We start from the raw sequence: 21717 nt of genomic DNA on the forward strand, positions 1-21717 counted from the left end.
CTGTACGCCCCGAAGTATCTCCATGATTTACGCTGCTGTAAGGAGCACCGATTCCTGACACAGATGTTCATCCACACACACACTGCATCTGTAGAGACACACGTCCTTAGAAAAGCACTGCCACCAGAATGGGACCGCTGTTGTTCCGGCTATATTTCTGTAGCCAATATAGCAATACGTTTACTGACAACTGATTCTGGTTACTATATACTGAACTGGGTTTGAGTGTTATTCAATGTTTCTTCTGGTTAAAAGGAACGTAGTGTCCAGATGTTATTGTTTAAATCATCAATCAACAGTACTGCATTCATGGATGCAATCCTCAGTTTATTAACTGACCACACGAGGGTGTTGCAGCCAGTGTCGACGCCATAAGCACGTGTTTTTCATGCCAAAGCCATTTAACCATTTAAAACATTTCTAAATGAGACCAAAATCATCACCTTACTAAATTCTCCAAAGTTTAGACTGATGAGCTCCAACAGAGACACTGTACCAGCCAAAATACTATCTCATGTTTAGAGTAATTTTTATTTTTTTATTATAGTATCTGAACAGTTAGATTTATATAAACAGGAAGCCCACACACGTGGTGCCCCTCTCTATACTGTGTTGTTGAGATGGGATGTCAGTATCGTGTGTTATTTTGTGGTTTATTAGGTAGCTGTACTCTCTGTAGGAGATGTAAGTTTATCAGCTGACCGCACGAGGGTGTTAAAGCCATGGTGTCGATGATAAAAGCACGTGTTGACCACAACAAAGCCATTTGTCCGTTTCTCATTTATTCCTTATCAGCGAGCTAAGTGTGCTAACACGATTAGCCGTCGACGAATCTCAGCGGAGGAACAACATCAGTCTGCTCCGTAAAACAGCCGCACAGAGAGAAGGAGAGGTTTATTTACTTTTATTTCACTTTCCCAGCATGTCAACACTTTACTCTTTCCAGACGGAAACTTAAATACTCGTCTACAGCATGACACTCAGTGTCAGCGCTTTATTTATTTTTTTACATCGCTGTTAGTTTTGTGGGTTTCTGCTAAAGCTCTGGTAACTTTCACAGGATTAAAAGGATCCAGTTCGCAGCCAATGAAAAGTTGCCGTCGCTCTCACGCGGACCAATCAGAGTCCGGGGGCGGGGCTCTGGCAGCACTTCTCAGTGCGTGGCTCCGGTTTTTTTTTTTTTTCAGCCGTTTACTTTTCAGTTTTCCCTGTCGTCGTTAAACGGTTCGGGCAGCGGAGAAGAACGGAGCGGCCACCGAGACCGAGCTCCACCGCGCCATATGGAGTGACCCGACATTACCACACACACAAACCCAAATAACATAACTCAACGTATGTTCATACTGTTAGTTTTCTCCTTTTGGGCCCCGTTTCGATACTTCTGCAGACTTTAGGGGCAGGGCGCCGTCGTCGTCATGTCCCAGCGGTTTCGTAAAAGCGGTTCTCCGACGTCGAGCTGCGCGGTGAGCGGCGCTCCGGCAGCCGGAGCTTCGGGAATGAGTGCCGGGGTCAGTTTGCTGACTCGCCTGCTGCCCATGAAAGCCACCGTCCCGTTCCAGCTCAAGCCTCAGCAGCTACAGCCGCAGCAGCAGCTCCCTCTGGCGGCCAGGTCCGTGCTCTCGGCCGCGACGGCTGCGGGAAGCAGCGCCAGCTTCAAGTGCCACAGCGCCGCCTGCGAATCTGCTGCGTCCCGCTCTTCGGCGACACGCAGCCGGAGCCCACCAAAGGTCGCAGCGTCGGCGGTTCTGAGCCCGTCCTCCTCTCCTTCCTCGTCAGCTCTCAGAAGTAGCCCTACTCTCTCTTCATACGTGGCTGCGTCCACTTCCCAAGTTAGACCCTCCCAGTGTGCACAGGTCAGTCTAACTTCACCTTTGGTCAGCGTTATTGCCCCTGTTAGCCCTGTTACCTCTGTTATTCCTGCCCTCGGACCATCCTGCCCTCTGCCCAGCGGCTCACAGCAGCAGTCCAGCAGCTTCACGGACACTACGTTGCTGACCTCTTCATCTTCCTCCTGTGGTCACAGGGCCAATGACAGACTGTCCCCAGAGAGAATAAGCCCCAGCTCTCCTGTCTGCAAAGGTAACCAACACCTGCCAGTCAACAACTAAACTTTAAACAACACATTCATTCATTCATTTCTTTTTATGACTTGGACCACAGCAGCAAGATTTAAAATCACACATAAGACATGGATTTGGGTGGGAGGATGGTGTGTAAGGGAACAGAGCTCAACCCGACACACACACACATAAAGGAAGCATGTGGGCAGCTTTAGGCCTGTTGATTTCTGTCTAGGGGTGAGTGATTTAAAAAAAATGGGTCCTGATATTTTAAGTCATATTCAAAACATACCTAAAGCTTCAGTAAGAGCCAAGGCACCATTTGTATGACACATTTGTAACATATAAATAAATGAATCCGAAGATAACCTGCCTGTTAGCACTTGCCTTCCCCCAGATCCCCCAGAATATAACAATCGTTATATTCCGAGTGCATTTTTTTTCTTTGCCTAAATTGTTGGAGAAAGGGGTTCCCTAATATTTAAGACTTGGATTAAAGAGATGCTTGTAGTAAGAGTAGTGTTGTTATTATTATTAACAGCAGTTCAATTCAGTATATACAATGAGACATCTGGATAATCAATACAATATATGCAGTTTCAAAGTAAATATATTAATAAATATCAGTGAAGAAACGCAGTTCTCTCTGGTTGTTTGCATTCAGAAGCGCAGCGTCTTTTAAGGTGGAACGGTGTGATTGAGGGGAAAAAGTCTTTGTTTGTTTGTACGTGGCTGAAGTGTAACTTGTCTGAGTTTTTATTCACTGTTGGAATTATCGCAGAAACTCACTTGTAACATTCGGTAATGCAGTTCGGTTCGCCGTCTCCTGAGTTTGGAAACATTTCCACCGTAAGTGATCCGAGTCAGCAACAAATAATTTAACATTACCCGCCTATAGAGCAGGAATAGCGCAATATCCTTATTTCGGTTTGTGCTTTTCATAGTTTGGAGTTCTCTCTGTTGTCTAAGAACCTACAGATGCCTCTGCCATGAGCAGAGAGAGGCAAAGAGAAAGCCTAGCATACAGGACCGAGACAGTTGTTTTTTTACTCATTTACAGACACATTAGTTGGGGCTTCGTAAACACATTAGACTAGTTTTGGGAACGCAGACCGACTGGAGAGCAAGTAAGTGGCAAGGAAATGTCTACCAAATTTTATAAAAAAGTGTTTTTTTAAATTACAATTGTGAACTTTGCCTTTAATATTACCTTAGCAAGGTGAGAGCACTACAACCAAACAGCTGTGATGTATCAGTTATAAATGGGTATTAGATGTAGACACAACACTTTTAATGTTTTAAAGATTTGAACATCTATTAGTAAATTAAGAAAACTGATTAAAGGCTGTTACCTATTCTATTCATTGTCATATTCAGTGTCTCATGAATAAACGAAAACAAAAGACGTGTCTGAACATATGACCATAAAGTTAAGACCACATCAAAGGGATACTCCTTTACTAACGATATAAATTCACTGTCTTTTATTTCTTTTTAATGCACAAATTACTTATCGTCCGGGGTAATCAGCAGTATACTACAGATGTGGCAGACGGAGATTAGTCTGACACTCTCCTGTAGTCTTTTTAGCTAATTACTTTCATAACTGGTGTGGTCTAGGTTCGATTGCAGTAGATGCTGCCCACTTTCTCTTTGGACACAAGTCCTGTATCCGTTTGCTGTTCAGTTTTGTGGGGTTTTTATTGTCCTCATGCAGTGCTAAAGGACTCGACCGTAGTCTAATGACATGAGTATAGTGAAGGGGAAGCGCCAGACTCTCATGGACGATAGGGGTTAAGTTGAAACCATAGCTTGATGTTGCTTCAACCTTCAACCATTCAAGCTACTTGACGAGGGAAATCGGGCCTCTTTATTATCTTGCATGACAACTGAAGGAGAAAGCATTAACACGGTCATCAGGTCATCAGTTTTAACGGACAGTGCCATTGTCATTTCCATTCTTTCTGTCTGGAGATGCTCCTCACCCCCACCCCACCTCCAGTGGATTATCATCCTCCCCTGCTGTCCTGCCACTGTGCACCACGTCACGTTTATAACTCATGTTCTCTTTACTGGGGTTGTGTCGGGCACAAAGCGATTAGGTCTGAAAACCCCCATCTGGTCTCATGGTCTGCTGAGGGGGGAGGGGTGGCAGAAAAACTTCAGCAATGGGGGCACCGAAAGCATGAACCTGCTAATACTGGGCTTCACGGCACCGTATTTTGTCTGCGAATGATATTTACCATTCATTTGGCAGTGTGCTCTCTCAGACAGACAGCTTTTTCACGCAGCTGTTGCGTAGGCTGTTAGTGAAGATGGCTAGGCTCACCACATGGCAGGACAACAGCATGGCCTTGGTGACTTTAGATTATATTGATAATGTGGGGTAGTGAATGGGTGGGTGAGTGTAGTAAATGTACATAACAGTGATGTTTTGTCTGACCTATATATAACCACATTTAACAACATGATATAAATGTTCTCTGCAGGTTTAATATATTTCTAAGCCAGGGAGCACTCAGGAACATTTACTTTAGCAGGGCAGGCCAAGGAGGCAAACATTTAGCCATGTCTTTGCCAACATTTCCATACATAATTTGGAACATGCACTGGGTGGTTATCCATACATCGCCAAATGTTTTACTGCCAATAAAGCAGTTGTTTTTCCAAATGGTCTAAAGAAATAAGACTCTCTTTGTGCAAGCCCTAAGGATTCAATGTCTGCAGGCTGAGCTGTAAACATGGGGGCATGCAGGGGATTATTTTAATGCCAGCATTTGGAGATCCAGACAATTTGAGCCAGTAATGTTAGCAGACATGCCTGATCATTAGGTTGTTTCATCTCCAAATGCACTTCTAGCGTCTGGCTCCCTAATACCACCATAAAAGAGAGGACAGAATATCTCCTTCAGTTTTTAATCACAGTCGGTAATCAATAGACCCCCCCCCCTCGTAAAGTGTCATCAAGCCTTGGGTTCAGTATTGAAGCACGGAGCCACCGAGACTTAAAATGGCTGCTGATTTCTGTTTTCACACCGGCGGCATTCCCCCTCATCTCACCTTTTCCATTGTGCTCCTCAGAACAATCTGCTCTTGTGTTTGAAAAGTCTAGTAATTTTCCAGATCAACAGACTCGCCCTAGACCCTTTGAAACCACTAGTATTAGGAGAGAGAGAGAGAGCGGGGGACAGTGAGTGAAAGATGGAGAAGGGGGATGAAGGCTAGAGGAGTGAAGAAACTATTTCTGGGCTTCCAAGCGTGAAATATTTTTCAGTAAACAAACCCCGCAGAGCTATAGCTGTAGTTGTGAAAAACGGTTTTTCAGTTATGTTTGAGCATGTTTCATTGGACTGGGAAATGACATTATTCTAAATAATTATCGCTTTATTACTGAATACAATGCAGCGCATTAGAGGATGTGTTGAGGGAAAACATCGTTGTGCTCATAGTGTTAATGGTTTGACTGCGGTGTGCTGGTCTGCAGGATGCATCACATCATCAGAGTTTTTTTACTTGCCTAAGCATTTTAAATGAAGTCAGTCGTCTGATATGAAGCCTTGATCTTTCAGTGCTTTGAGAAAGCTAAAGCTGTGTGGTCCCTACAATCATGCAGCACACTGGGACATTAAGGGCAGGCTGAGGCGAGATCACATTGTATCCTTGACAAAAGAGACCAACTGGGAATCAAACCCACTGAGAGTACACCCACTTCACACTCCTCCTTTAGCTTCTCTCCCTGTTTCAGTTTGTTTGATCATAGACATAGAATGTGTTGAGTCTAATTTTCCAGCTCAAACAGGCACTCGAAATATTCAGAGAGTATTGGAGTGAGCTTATGTTTTATTACCCGCTGAGATAATAATGTTATGAGGCTTTGTAGACATTAGAGGTTTGTCAGCTTTGAATTATATTCATTAGTATTGATGTGTACCATGGAAAATCTAGCAGACAAACAAATGTGTGTAGAATGTGATCGTTGTTCTCGTGGACTTCGTTTTAGAGAGTATCAGAGTTGATACAGTGCCACACACCTGGTGCTCTAAGGAATTTTGTGGACACTTTCTGTGCAGCGCTTCTGGTTCGACTTATCTCTGAGTTTAATGGATTGAGTTTGCGATAGACACAACACGGATGGGTGCTGAGTGTATGCTACAACTGATAAGAGCTTTTAGCACTTGAAAGAGCATCTGCGTATCTCTCACTTGAGAACATCACTACCAAAGTAAACATGCAATCTGTCTCAGCCCTATCACTCGGAGCTATGGTTCCCAACCTTGGTTCTGTAGTATCACTCCTCTGCATATTTTAGGTTTTTTTTCTTTCTTTCTTTGTCTTTCTTCCTTTTCTGTTGTAGCACAGTCATTTTAACCCAGGAATAAATTGTTACGTGGGCAGCTGAACATGTTCTGGCTCTTCACATACATCCATCCATCCGTCCATTTCCTGTAATGGCTTCATCTCGTTAACAGTCGCTGTGGGTTCTTAGTTTACACACTATGACATAGAGACGGTGGAAGGCAGGAACACGTTCTGGACAGTCCCTCACAGGGTATTGCACATTCACACAATGTTCACAGTCAATCCAACTAACATCAAATGTTTTTGGACTGTGAGAGGAAACCAGAGGAAGCCCCAGCAGATAGGGGGAGAACACAACAGCCTCTTAAACAGAGAGTCAACCAAGGAGGGTATCAAACCCCCAATCCCAGGACCCTGGAGCCATGTGCTAGCGACATTAGCTTTAGCACCACTTTGCAGCCTTTTCCTTCTTCATGAGCAAATGGTATTTGGCCAGTACCGAGTGCAATTCACCAGCTTCAGAGGTGGTTTTGGGAAACACATGTAGCTTGAATGGTAATGCTTCCTGGTGCATCCTTGGCACCAATGAGTTATCACCTGTATCAACAGCATCATTGCCCAGGCCAGATGTGAAGTACTAAAAGGCAACTGAAGCCCACTTCTCCAGCTGCATGGATGGACGTAAACGTGTCAGTAACAGCTGTCGAAAATATCCTCTGAGAATATCAAATGCATGACGTCACGCAAATTTATGAGCCCAATTTCATGTCATTTTATGAGCAAACAGCATATTATAGGAATATATGCTTTTTGTCTGGTGTTTTTTAATATGTCTGCCTTTACACACAGAAAAACGTTACTGCGGGCCAGTGTTGATATCTACACTTTACGGCCAGAATTGTTTAGAAAACTATGTCTAGCATTTCTTTGAAAATGAAGGGTATTAATCAGGAGTGTACTCTGTGTCTCTATTCGTCTGTGAAAGCTTTACACTAGATGTTGACACATCGCTGTTAGGATTTGATGGCACCAGAGAGGTCAGGAGCAGATATTGCATGATTACTTCTGGGTCAAAAAATACCACTTTAGCTTTAGCCGTTAATGTATTTTAGCCGTTAGCATGATCTTTAGAGTTGGTATAATACATTTTCTTTTCTGATATTGAACCTTAGATTTGTTTTTATTAACATTTACATAAAAGTAATAGACTTGATACAAACTGAAATAATGTCCTGAGCCTGTCACATGGGCTATCATAGTGTTCACTGGGGGAAAGTTCTTTGTTTTGTATGGATTTGTAATGCGGGTGATGGTAGCACTGGGACCCGTTAGCCGTTGCTGTTTGTTCAAAGATATCCTTGTGTTCCAAGCTCAAAAGCAATGAAAATTACAATGCCTTTTATCTTAGTAGGTATTTTGTAATCGGTAATAAAGTAAATGTAGTCTAAAGGTTAAGTTCCTATAATGATTTAATTGTAGTTAATTCCCAAACAGACACAAGAAATCATTACTCTTTAGCTCAGTGAAACTAGCCACAGTGGCTGTAAAGATATATATATGTCACCCTACGAACACCCCGCCCCCCGATATCTGCTGCCGTCGACATGATAATGATACCGGTGTTAGTCTTTTACTAACATGTATATTTTTGAATTTTTGACATGGCGTATAAAAACATGTTGACTTGTGCTTAAATAAAAGGGCGCCTATTATAACCTTTTCCCACAAATTAACACAGTTCCCTGGCATCTTGATTAAACGTCTGAACTTGTTTAGAATGAATGTTCCTTGTTCCTTTTCCTATAAATGAAACTGTTCACCCTGACCCATCTGCACTTTAGTGAAAAGCAAGTGAGCAGCAGCTCTCATTTTTAGCCATGTTTACTTCATCCTATTTCCTCTTTTTATCGTTTTCACCTTATTTCTGTACAATTGTTGTGCCTGTTTTACACGATCTACCTTTGTGCTCTCACATTAATGCAGATACAGCTCTGTGATTGGTGATACTCAGATTAGGAGGCGGGACAATTCAAAAATCTTAGCACTTGATGACAGGAGGAGCAGCAACGGCTCTTTTTCTCCCATGTTTTTCGGACTGAAGGCGGGCTCGTACCTACTGCAGACATGGCACAGGACGTGAAGCGATAGTGACATAATTGCAGACAAAAAAAGCCAGGCGCCATGGCCATGTACACCACTCAAAATATAAAACAACAGACGCAGTCTGCATAGGGATGAAAAACACACCTTGTATCGCTTATTGGCCAAAGAAAAGGTTTTGCAGGAAGTAGGAAAAGGAAGTCGGACCAAAGATAGCCTGCTTTATCAAAAGGTGTCAGATCAAGCAAATGTAAATAAGACAATGCTAGACACACACAATATCATATTTTTGGAGGCATATGTGTTGATTCAGGAAAGTGTATAAATCATGTGTGATCTCAGACTTAGCACAGTGTTGTATGTGCGTACAATAACACACACATGCACCAAAATCAGAACCAAACCTCAGGAGGTGGTGGTATGGAAAACAGAGTCAGAGAAATGGTCGTAAAGCAGGGATAGGAAGATGTGAGGAGGGAAAATTGCAGTCGCCGGGGACAGTGGCGCAAGAGGCATGAACAGTGGGAACGGTCCGGCGCTATTGTGAGCGCACCCTGCTCAGTCCACGTCCACAGTAAGTATGAATCAGCCTTTGGGGAGACCACAAAAAACTGACTGAGTTATTTGTTTGTTTGTGGGTTGATCGGCTCCAGTGACTCCAGTTTTTTATTCACCACCCACCCCCCCAATACTATGTCCTCTGCTCACAACCATTACAGATTTTATTCAGTGTCCAAAGGGAAGCAAAGACAAGTAGGAGGAGTGATAGTGAGCACTGATCTTCCTTCACCAGGAATTGTTTAAGGAGTCACATCCCTCAGGGCTGACACTCAAAGAGCCAGATGTAAATGACCATGTGACCTAGCAGTCACTTGTGATCAGATCACCAGAGATAGATGCATTTTAATGCCAGGTGTGAAGAGGGCCTTATTTACTGTTGCTATGCCAATCAAACTGTTAACTTTGAGCAGGCCATGATAGTCATGTAGAGTCACTATGTTATAAGGAGATTCCAGTTTATGCTGAGGGGTGGAGATTTATAGATTATTTGCCATCGTGCTTAATTAATAGCATATTTTGCAATAATGTCCAATAACAATGTGGATAATTGCTCACACTACGGCTGAAATCGAAAATCAATCAAAATCGTCATTCATCTTGTCTATATCGATTATACCAATATTTTATGATGTTTTTTTAATTTATTTTAATTCTGTTATGTCACCGCTGTGTGTTCATGTACTGTCCGCCTAAAACCACGCTACCGAGCTGTAGTCGCGTGATTCTGCCGCCATCTGACACATGGAAGCAACCTAAACTCAGAGGCCGACCGAGCGCCTCCAGCAGCTTGTGCCAAAGAAAAACACAGCGTCTGTGATTTGGACGTGTTGTGTTTTGACTATAATTAAGACGACACTGAACAAAAAGTCAAATGTAAACGTTGAGAAAAAAACAATTTTGGCGACCAAAGCACAATCACACACCAAATATAAAGAGTGCTCAGAAAACAACAGAGGAACAAGCTCCCGGCAACATTAGAAAAAATATTCCAGCTTTAACAGTGCAGCAGATTTATAAGTACACGCCTCGTCACTGAACTATGAGTCAAAAATAAATATAAATTACAATATGGTCCTACACTACGTGTTAGGACCATAATAAACGTTCATTAATCGTAATCATGGTAAAGTGTACAGTAAATCATCAAGTCGTCCAGCACTAGCTCAGACCCAGTGCAGATTTACATACCAGTCCAGTATTCTATTTATTTATATATTCAACATTTTTTTTGGTACACACCAAAATAATAATGAGCTCGATCACTTGACTGAGGGCGGCACGGTGGCGCAGCAGGTAGTGTCGCAGTCACACAGCTGGGCCTGGAGGTTGTGGGTTCGATTGCCGCTCCGGGTGACTGTCTGTGAGGAGTGTGGTGTGTTCTCCCCGTGTCTGCGTGGGTTTCCTCCGGGTGACTGTCTGTGAGGAGTGTGGTGTGTTCTCCCTGTGTCTGTGTGGGTTTCCTCCGGGTGACTGTCTGTGAGGAGTGTGGTGTGTTCTTCCCCTGTCCGCGTGGGTTTCCTCCGGGTGCTCCGGTTTCCTCCCACAGTCCAAAAACACACGTTGGTAGGTGGATTGGCGACTCAAAAGTGTTCGAGTGTGTGAGTGAACATGTGTGTGTGTTGCCCTGTGAAGGACTGGCGCCCCCTCCAGGGTGTATCCCCGCCTTGCGCCCAATGATTCCAGGTAGGCTCTGGACCCACCGCGACCCTGAACTGGATAAGGGTTACAGATAATGAATGAATGAATGAATCACTTGACTGACACATGCAGCAATCCCCTAAGAAAATGGGTTTAGAAAGTGGATTCCACCTTATTTTTTACAATGTCTGTCACTAGAATACAGAATCCATTTAGACACATGTTCAACTCGTGGCTCTTTTAACTCATTTATGTCTGCTGGGGTATGGCATGTGCATATGCTTTACAACACTGCTGAGAAACCTTGGTATTAACAGAGAAGTGGTGATTAAAGGGCAAAAAATTAGAGGTAATAGAGGTTAATACAGTTGTTGACTAGTATGTCACTATTTTGTACAGTGTACATAAAGGAGACCTATAATAGGAAGTGAAGAAAGAAGGTGTAATAATAATTTCTGGAAGAAAGTTCTGTTCTTATCTGTTTGAATGTGCTGTTAGTTTATGAGCTTGTGTGTGTGTGTGTGTGTGTGTGTGTGTGTGTGTGTGAAAAGTTAAGTGTGAATTCACAGAAAGTATATACTGCACAAAGGCTGATACACACACACACACACACACACCCAAACATTATCGCAGCACTTGCTGCAAAATAGGTTAATTCACTATTGCAACACACAAAGTGCCTTGCAGGCATACTTCAGTTCCCATGTTAACATGATAACAAACTCAAGCGTGCGAGCACAGGGTGAACAGCTTCAGCCTTCACACACACACACAGCTGACATGACTTCCTCTGAATGCCTCCGAGTTCCTCATCATCACAAGCATTTTCCTAGTCTCACCCCCAAAACACATTTTGTTTCGAAATGCACAGCGAGCATCCACTTCTGCTTTCGTCCAATTTCTGATGAGCTGAATATCTGATGTCACTTTAGAATGAAGTAAGTGCTTCTACAGACAGCGAAAAGTTGATGAGCTGCTTGTTTTGTCTGTGTGCTCATTAGAAACATGGATGCAAACAAGTTTAATGATTCTCCGCTGATTTGTTTTCCTGGGAGTGGTGGAGAAAATCCGAAGAGGATAAGAAAGAAACGCACACACACACACACACAGGGCCCTTATGTTGTCTGTGTAGTAAAGGTTTAGAGCTAAAGACACTACTGTGTTGCTGTAAAAATGTTGTTCAGTTGTTAAAGCCGCTCTAAAAAAGGCCATACACTGTGTTTCTTTTAAAAAAAAAAATTCTTGGGCGCAGCAGAGGACAAAACGGCAGGTGCTGGCACTCCTTTCTTACTGTACACCTCGCCCTTCTTGAGTGTAATTCAGTGGAGCAGATTTATAGGAGAAAAGGCAGAGAAAGAAAAGGATAGAGGGAGAGTGTGTCTGTGAGACAGCCTGTTGATTGTGTGGTGGAAAGAATGAGAGAGAGAGAGAAGTAAGGGGAGGAGTAGAGGGGTGCAATTACTTGTGGAGGTTGAGTGAATGTAGGTCAAGACGTGAGGGCTGCTTCCTCCAAGCCAGTCTGCCACAGCCAATCAGTGCTTAATCAGCTTTGCGTTCATTAAAAAAAGCTGCTGCCACTAGACTAATGCTGTCTCAATCTGCTGAGCTTTACTACTTATCACCAGCAGCGCTGCCAGCTATTTACACTCCAGCCCGCTTCTCCCGAACAGGCCTACACACACACACACACACACACACACACACGGACGTGCTGCCATGTAATAGATTCTTATTTATCAAAGAAACACTGATCACAGTCAGCTTTAATGGACGGACCTCATTACACATGTTATGTTTCAAATACTTGCTTCATTTTGGTCTTGGTCCTGTTTTGGTTTTCTCTTCCTCTTCTATAATGTTTGTAGTCGTTGCACTTGACCCATCTTTCACCTTCAGTCGCTTCCCACCTCCCCCATGTCTTTCCTGCTGTCTCTATCTCTTCCCCCCTCTCTGACTATGTTCTGTGTTCTCCACAGAGAGGCTCAGGCTTCCACTGGCTGGCCCAGTGTGCAGTAGCAGCAGTAGCAATGGCAGCATCCGTCGCACCTCCTCACTGGACGCCTTGACCGGTCCTTACCTGTTGGGCCACTGGCCCCGGGACGCCACACACGCCCCCTGTGCTCCCTGCATGAGAGACAAAGCCACCCAAGTAAGCCCCATTACATCTCTCTCTCTCTCTCTCTCTCTCTCTCTCTCAACATTCACAGGTCTACTCTACCTTCTAGCTCCTTCTCAGTCACCCACTATGCCAGACCCAGGTATGCACAAAAATTGACCAATCAGAATCGTGTTTACTCGGTGTGATCAGTACTTTGGCCTCTAAATATGCTCAGCCTCTTGCTGCGTGACCAGATCCCTTTGCTTCTATTTCTTACGAATAATCGTAAATGTTCGGTTCTGCTTAAAAGTAACTTACAAATCAAATAATCAGTGGGGACCACCGCAGTCACCAAATTGCCATTGATCTTATAAATGTAATGTATTCATTTTTTGAAATGATAGTTTCTATTTCACAGCAGCACTTGCCTTTAATATCTGGCACATGTTTATTTTTACTCTGAACACCGGTTCTTAGCTTTTGCTGCATTTACCTCAATAACATCCTATGCCCGGTTTCTTAATGCCTTCGTGCTTATTACAGCTGCTTCTGAAAATAAAGTCTATGCCAAACGAATAAACTCTAACATTGCCAGATTTAAAGTGCCCTTTAATTACCTTTGATGCCACTGACCCACAATCTTTGTCCAATAATCAAGCCGCTACCCCATCTGACTATTAATACAAAGCACATGCCTCTCAAAGTGCTCACAGACCCCTCGGCCGGACCACACAGGTGAGCAGATGTAAACACGTGCTTGTTTCCTCTGTGAACTGCTCCTACTAGTGATTACTGTGGTCTTTTAATGTGGTTTTCCTGCATATTTAAGTCTCTGTGTGGTGCAAAGCCTGGCCCAGTATTCAGGACAGAGATAACAGTGATGCAAAAAGAACACACATGTTTGCACACGGGACTAGATCTGGGATGATAGTCCATTATAGGTTTGACTTAGTTTCTCTAATTTCCTAAAGCTTTTAAACTGGAATGTTTTTGCCTGTGTGTTTTATCAGCTGTTTTTCATATGTGAAGTTTTGTTGTGTTGTAAGTTGTGTTGTAATTAAGGAGAACATTGACCAGCTCAACAAACAGGCAGTGTGTGTGTGTGTGTGTGTTTGGAGAAAGCAGGGAGGAAGCCTCTCCCTGGCTTACTGAGAGATGAGAGGAAACTGAAGCATATTTCTGGTTAAGGCAGACACTGGCTGCCATCACGATCTCATTTTTTCCTTAAGCCTTAGATTTTTTCAGCAGCTGCCCAGACTTTAGATAACACCTGAGCTTATACTACAGCTTCCATTATATTAGGTTAGTTAGCCTTTTTAACACGGAAACGCCTCTCTCTTTTAACAAGTAACACGTTTACTCTATACAACAGCTTTCATATGAGTGATAAATATAACTCACCAATGCATGTTTTTGTGCACAGTAACCTACGTATTTGCAATTGTGTACATAGTATATTTAATTAGTTTGCCAATTAATGCCACTCTTCTTTAAATTATAATATTGTTTTCATGCTGGGTGTATTTGTGTGCATTGTATATCTTCCTTGTATCACACTGCACATTGTTTTTGTTTTTTTTTCTTTTTCCATAAAACTTTGGACAGGATGCGATATTAGAGCCATGTTTTCAATCAAATGGGCCCTAATCATTTTAACCACAAAGCATTGCATGTTTGTCACAGCACTACTGATTACGGGCTCTGGGTCTCAAGGGCCCTCTCTTATGAGAGAGGGAGAGAGAGAGAGAGAGAGAGAGAGAGACTTGGCTTCCTCTAGAGATCTCAGGCCTCCACCCAGCACGCTCTCTCTCTCTCTCTCTCTCTCTCTCTCTGTGTGTGTGTGACAAAAACATATCTCACAGCAAGTGCAAAAGAGCACAGTAACAGGGAGAGCAGGCCCAGAAGGAGAATGTGGAATTTGTATGGAATTTTCAGTTCTCTCTCTCTCTCTTTCACTCGCCCTCCCTCTCTTTCTCTCTCTTTCACACTCTCTGTCTTTCTCTCTCTCACTCTCTCACTCTCACTCTCTCTCTCTTTCACACTCTGTCTTTCTCTCTCTTTCACACTATCTCTCACTCTCTCTCTTTCACACACACACTCCCTCTCACTCTCTCTCTTTCACACTCTCTCTCTCTCTCTCTCTCTCTCTCACACTCTCTTTCACACTCTCTCTCTCTCTCTCTCTTTCACACACACTCTCTCTCTTTCACACACACTCTCTCTCTTTCTACCTCTCTCTCTGTACCTCTCTATCTGTCTCTCTTTCACTCTCTCTCTTTCTACCTCTCTCTCTGTACCTCTCTACTTCCCTCTTTCTCTTTCTCTTTCTACCTCTCTACCTTTCTCTCTCTCTTTCACTCGCCCTCTCTCTCTCTCTCATATTCTCACTCCTTCTCACTGGAGTATCACGCCAAAATAACCATTTCTTGGATCAGTACGGCAGTGTGAGTTGCTATGGAGCTGAGCGCACACCTAGTGACCAAACAACAACACAGAATGGAGCATTGGCTTCTCCCCTTGCCTCCTAAGCTGAGAGAGAGAAATATGCAGCCACAGACATGCAACTTTCTGGGCAGGCTCTCTCAATATGTGTCCAGCACAGCTTGATTTATAAAAAGCTAATTTACCAAACCCTGATACCACACGACTGATCTCAGGATACGTGTCATGGCATACTGTAGCAGTGTGGCGTTTTTGTCTAAGCCTGCGCAGCACATGACTCGTGGTACACGGAGTTGTTGCTTATGTTTCATGCTTTGTCTCTGTCTTTGTCTGGAAACCCTGAGAAAGTGTAGCAAATGGAAGTCGAGAGGAGCTTAACCTGAGCCATTTTGTCACAGAGAGCCATAATTACGCCAGTGCAGTAACCTGATCAGACTTGCGCACTGAGGACAGTTAAGAATAGGCCTCAGAAAAGGTGCAGAACGTATTCACTTAGGAGAAATGAGCATGGTAAAATTACGTTAGCTGTTGCCCTTAGTGAATAGCCATGAGGCCTGGAAACAGAGGAGATGTTGGTGGATGGGGAGCATTTCACATGGCACGAAAGATTCCTGGTCCTGGGATACAGAGAGAGTCTGGAATTCATTTACAAATGGTGGAGTACGATGCCACCACAGTTTTTCGAATGTGATCTAGAACGTTATTATTACAACCTGGTGCATCAAACTAAATTCAAGTACAAGGTAATGCATGTTAAGACCACTTGTTAAGGATATGTGTGTGTGTTGGAAAACTAGCCAGTTGGAGGGGAGTTTAGATATGGTGTGGTTATAAGCCAAACGGAAACACCCTGCTTTGTGTCGTACACCCTGGGGCTGTAGCCGTCAGAGTAGCCCATTAACTACATTTCAATAAGGTCCTAATTTGCATACAGCAGGTTAGAATTCCCTTCTCACAGTCAGCACACCCGTGTGATCATTATGTTGGCTTCCTCTGTATGAATCCCACTGCTGGTGAACTACATTGCTACCAACGCTGCGTACCTGAGAGGATTGACTATAATGCAGCATTTGACAAGAGTATGCCCTGCACAGTGTTCCCTGAACCCCTCTGTCCCTCTGCCAGCTTTGTTGCTTTTTAACAAGAAAGAGCATTTTGTCATGCTAATCCCTGCGCTCTTCACTGACGGCCTGAATATCGCAGTTATTTTCTAATGCTGGTACGTGGCCTGTGGAGAATTTCAGCTCCGACAAATTCTATGCTGTCTGCAGAAAGTGAGCCGTGTGTGAGTTATGGTCGTGCTGAGGAGAAGTTCGTCCACAGGCTCGGAAATGGCCAGAGCAGAGCTGGAGTGGGCTTTAATGGTGGAATTATGCACGGAGAGCCTCATTCTCTGCTGCTGGCTTTCATCTGTGCCTTTAGTCTCATTTCTGCCCAGCAGCTGCTGCTCAGGTTGGGCTCTTGCGCTGCCAGGAGGATGGAAACTTTGCTCCGATGTATTCAGGCATATGTTCTGCCATGCTTCAATTGGTGAGGAATGTTCTGCTACGCTTCATGGGCTCTAGAAAGTTCTGCTGAGTTTCAGCTGTTCTGGAATACTGGGCAGTGGGCGTGTACGTACGGTGTTGGCCAATAGAATCGTTCCCATGTTATTTCAGTGCTTTCACGATCACCTGGTCATGTTATGGCCTAACTGTATATTTCTTCACTATTTTTATTGCAATAAATGAAACATCAGATTACAGGAAAGGCAACTAGTGACTTGCACACATTTCCTCTTCATCTGTGTGTGTACATCTCATGGTAGTTCTGTTCTTGCTTCTCTTGCATAACGGTCATGGATGTGTGAACTTTCAGTGTAAGTGTTTTCTTTCTCTCGTTCTCCATTCGGAGACTGGTGTGTTTTTTTTTTTTGTTTGTTTTTTTTTATTATCCACCAAATTTTCATGACTTTCCGCCTGAATTTTAACATGCAGACAGGCGTTATATCATCACAGAGCCAAGGCCTCTCCCCATGACCTGGGCTTCAAAGCAGGCCTAAACCCAGCACCCCCTGCACATAAAGAGTCCTTTGTCTCACCATTAATCTACTCCCTGCACAGCCCCACTGTAACTTCACCCTACTCTCTCTCTCTCTCTCACACACACACGCATTTACTTGATTCTTTCTGCATGGAACCCAGTGAAATATATGGACTGCACAGATTACTTCTGTGACTAACTGTGGCCTTTTGTAGTAGATTAGCATTGCAGAAGTGCACAGAGAAAATGCATGCACACACACACACTTTCTTCTAATTTTCTGCATGGGGTCTATTCAGAAATACAGAATATGACAGGATAAAGACCAGGTTTAGCTCAGGTTTTTGCTATGATGAGTGTATACATTCATGCTCTGGCTGAATTAATGTCCTTTGAGTTGGCTGACATTGGCAGAATAACACCTAATGACATGCACTAAGCCTTTTTCCAGTTTCTAGCACAGATCAGGGATATTCATTTATGTGGAAAAATAGTAAGGGATTATAACATTGAACATATTTCTCTGTAGAAATCTTCTGTGTGAATTAACAGTAAGTGTGAGGCATGAATGCTCAATGTACTGCACCACATACCACTTCACAAGTTCACGTTATCCATTTAAAACTCAAGGCAGAGTTGAATACATCTAAGTTATAACCAAAAAGAAATCCCTTGTGATGAATAGGGGATCAAACAAACTCATATGTGTAGATTTATCTATAGAATATAGACTATTCTACGCCATTTTGTTGCCCATGAGTGCACACGAGTTCCTTCTGTGGCTGACTGAACCGTGGTCGGTTACTTAGTAGTAGATTAGCAGCGGAGGAATGCCCATTGAGGGCACAGAGCATAGAGGAGAGGTTCTCTCCATAAAGCATGGCACAGCTGCAAATACAAGTGACAGTGATTTCAGCCTGTTTCTGTGTTTGAGAGAGATATGAGAGCATGCATGTCACCCTGTCTCCTGTCAGTCGTACGTCTGGCATGCTTAGAAGCCAGATGCTGCCCCCCCCCCCACTGCTCTGTGCAGTGTGTGTCGCTGTGCAGTCTCCACAGCTGCTGAACAGAGCAGCGTTGTGCACTCGCCTGGGCAGCCGTGCTGGAAACCTTAAACTGGTGGGAAGGAGGAAGTAAGCGCTGGCACTGGGCCTAAGCTCCGAAAGCTCAGAGAGTGGGATAGACGCATACTGGACCAGCACTGCACCCCTGCACAACAGAGGCAGTTATAAACCCACACTGGTGAAAGGGGAGCCCACTGACATACACACACATGCAAAGGCACAGCAGCAGTCATAGGGAAACAGAGAGGGTGTTCATTATTATCAGCAGTCCACTGTGTGGGCAGACATTCATGCCCTGGCCAGTGTTTGAAATCTCACTAGGTGCTTATTGGGTACCATTTTAAAATAATACTACACTTACAAAGGTTTATACATGGTTTTTACACGTGTTTATTACATGGCTATTAATTAGACTGTAAACACCTTAAAGTTCATTAATAAAGTGACCTGAAAGTGTCAGAACTCACTGACAGTATACAGGTAAAGCATCAACAAAATATGCTGGAGTTGATAGGGTTAATATCGACTGATGGAGAAGACGAAATAATGTCAGTATTTTGCAAGATATGAGGTTTAACTGTTAGATGTGGGTTCACTATTTGGCAAACACCAGGTCAGTGTTACCCTTTTTGTGTGTTATAACAGATTATTGTGTTTACAACCTAATAAACAATAATCAATAAACAAAGTATGGACCATTTAAAACTCTTTATAATGTAGTAGCACTTATTGAAGTTAGGTCATGGAGATTTATAAAGAACAATGGAGAGCGATGAGCTTTGGAAGCCACAGTCCCAAACGCTCCACCCACAGACAAACAAGGGACTGTCTGAAATATAGGGCCCATTACCAGAATTAAATCAGCTGCATCCTCAACGGCTGTTTGTGCTCATGTGTTTGTACTACAACTCGGTTTTTGGCACAGAATTGAAAACGGTTCTGAAAAATCATGTATTTATAGGTTATCAGGGGTTTTATTTGTAGCATTTACTTATTTCACCTGGGCCTTATACATACAGTGGATTATATTTAGGCGAACCCATAAATCTTAACAAGCACCACTTGTATCAGGAAACAGCTAGATCCTTGAAACCTCTGCTGTCTGGAACCAAAGTTTGTTTAGACGTCTATTGTGGGTTTGCGATGTGTGGGCAAATAGGGGAAGAGAGTAAGGACTCCAATTTCTTTGCGTTGGCTCTGGGCCAATAAGTCCAGGTCACTGCACTGGGTCACAACTCTCCCAACGCACACAAACACAAGCACATGCGCGTGTGCACACACACACACACTCTCCCATCAGTAACTTTATTGGGTTATTGACCTGAGAATAAGTAAATGCTTAAGTTCTCTCCCTAACGCAGTCCTAAATGTTTGTGTTCTGAAATAGATTTTTCTATTTTTCTTTGTTTGTTTGAATAAACAATATGTTAAAATATGAATTGGTGTCCCAACATTGTTCCTTCATTGTTTCCTGAGAGTAGATGTTTGTCCCCAAAAAGAGAGCTATATACACACAGATATATATTCACAGGAAGAGGGGAAAATAGCTCTTGCAGTCAGAGGAAGTCTGCAGGGAGTACGACAGGGTGGTGGATAGAGGAGCTTACTGGAAAACCCAAATGTTGAGGCTTCTTTGCTATATTACAGAAGCACAAAATCATTTGGTCCCATGTCCTGGCTGTTTGAGTATGTCTAGGACAAATGGAAAATTGTTGTCTTTTTGCAAAACATTAATTCCAATTTGAACTTTAAAAATTTGCCTAAATTGTAACAGACAGTGTCTTGTTTTTGGTCCTGAATTGTTTTATTAAAATCATCTAAATATTAGTCCAGCCCAAGTAAGAAAAAAAACAATTCAGTGTAATATTCTTAATAATGGAAAAAACCCCAGCAAAAACCTGTTTGTTGTCCTTGCCAGCTGATGTGAGTTGTGTTTGGGAGTTTGTAGAGGCACATCTGGGCTTGTTTCAACGCACGGCATTGAGAAAGAGCACTGGTAACTCTGAGAATAGGACGAGCCTCGCTGCGTGTTTGTCATGATTTGTAACAGACAAGGCCAAACGAAAAGTGTGTCAACATGCCTCTGTGATGAATGAGTTAGATGATGGGTTAGGACTGCATAGACGTGGGTGTGTTTAAGACCTAGACAATGTATTTAACACAAAATCTGTGGGAAAATACATCGCCGCTAATACTGAGTAAGTGCAGGCTTTATTATTAATGTTATTAATGTATCACGTGCACTGAAACACGGGTGGGTGCGTGACTCTTGTAGTGGCAGCTCTTCCCTCTGGGCCTGCTAGGGTTTGGAATGGTGTCTGTTCCCTTACTAAAAGGGCCTTTGATTGGGTTTTCCTCCAGTGGAGCTCTGTGCCGCTTGTAGCCTTCTTCCAGCTGTTGTAGGCTGCTCTTGGGACTGGGCCTGCTCCATTCAGTTTAATTTTACTTTTGCACTGCATTCACTCATTCTCACCTCATAGAAAGCAGGGGGTGTTTGTGGGGGTGGGTCTTTGTGTGAGTGTAGGGTTTCAGAAGAAGAACCAAATACAGGGGTAAAGTAAAGCGTCCAGGCTGATTTACTATTATGTAAAATGTGCCACAGTATGTTCAGATGAGACAAAAAAGATGGCAGAGATAATTAGACTAAAACTGCCAGTCTCATCAGAAAATAGAATTGCTTCGTGACCAAATCATTTAGAAGTGAATGACGGATTCATTGCTTAATAATGAACGTTGGTGCGGTTTCCAAATGTTGACAGAACTTGTAAAATTGTAAGATACAAAATGAAATGCTAATCATGCTCTATATCTCTATATATCATAATCAATCTATCCATCTAAAACTAACAAAATGGACTCTCAATGAGGGTGATGTTAGCTAGATAGCTAGCCCTTGTGTTAGCTAACATTATCCTAGCTAATCAGCTATATTATTGCCTGCTTGGAAAACAGTTTCTTCTAGACAGTTACACCCGATGAGGCCCAGTATACTGAGTAGTGAATGGGAAGTTCAGGTTTAGATAACAGTGCATTACACGTGAATTTCATTGTGAGGTTTCTCCGTAATGTTGGCTTTTACCCCTCAGTGTTAAAGAGCAAAACCAGGGGCCTCTTAGCTTAGCCACTTTAGCCATGATTCTTCAAGAATTTTAGTTAGCTTTTGCCATATTGTGGGCAGGAGTTATATGGATACACTAAATGACTGTGATGCAAAGGTGGGTTTCATTTTTTTTTTTAGCCATCGGGTCACAACCAGTGATTTAAACAAAACACTACCCAGAAAAGTATTTTAGAAATCACTTTGAAAAGAGGCATTTCATCAGCAGTTGTAAACGATCAAAATAACACCAGATTTATTACTAGATCTTATAGTTTTATTTTTATTTTTTTATTTAGCTGATGTCACTCTTTAAGAATTTAATACGGTGAGAGA

General features: G+C 43.0%; 1 protein-coding gene across 1 annotated transcript in view; it reads left to right on the top strand.

The window, feature by feature from the left end:
• Positions 1–925: 925 nt before the first annotated feature.
• Positions 926–21717, top strand: part of fam117bb (family with sequence similarity 117 member Bb) — a 40220-nt gene continuing 19428 nt past the window's right edge. Inside the window, exons 1-2 of the mRNA XM_066686728.1 lie at positions 926–2079; positions 12635–12807. Coding sequence (XP_066542825.1) covers positions 1416–2079; positions 12635–12807 — 837 coding nt within the window. The 5' untranslated portion in view covers positions 926–1415. The remainder of the gene's footprint in view (positions 2080–12634; positions 12808–21717) is intronic.

Source organism: Hoplias malabaricus, chromosome 12 (genome assembly GCF_029633855.1).
Source record: "Hoplias malabaricus isolate fHopMal1 chromosome 12, fHopMal1.hap1, whole genome shotgun sequence".
NCBI classification, from domain to species: domain Eukaryota; kingdom Metazoa; phylum Chordata; class Actinopteri; order Characiformes; family Erythrinidae; genus Hoplias; species Hoplias malabaricus.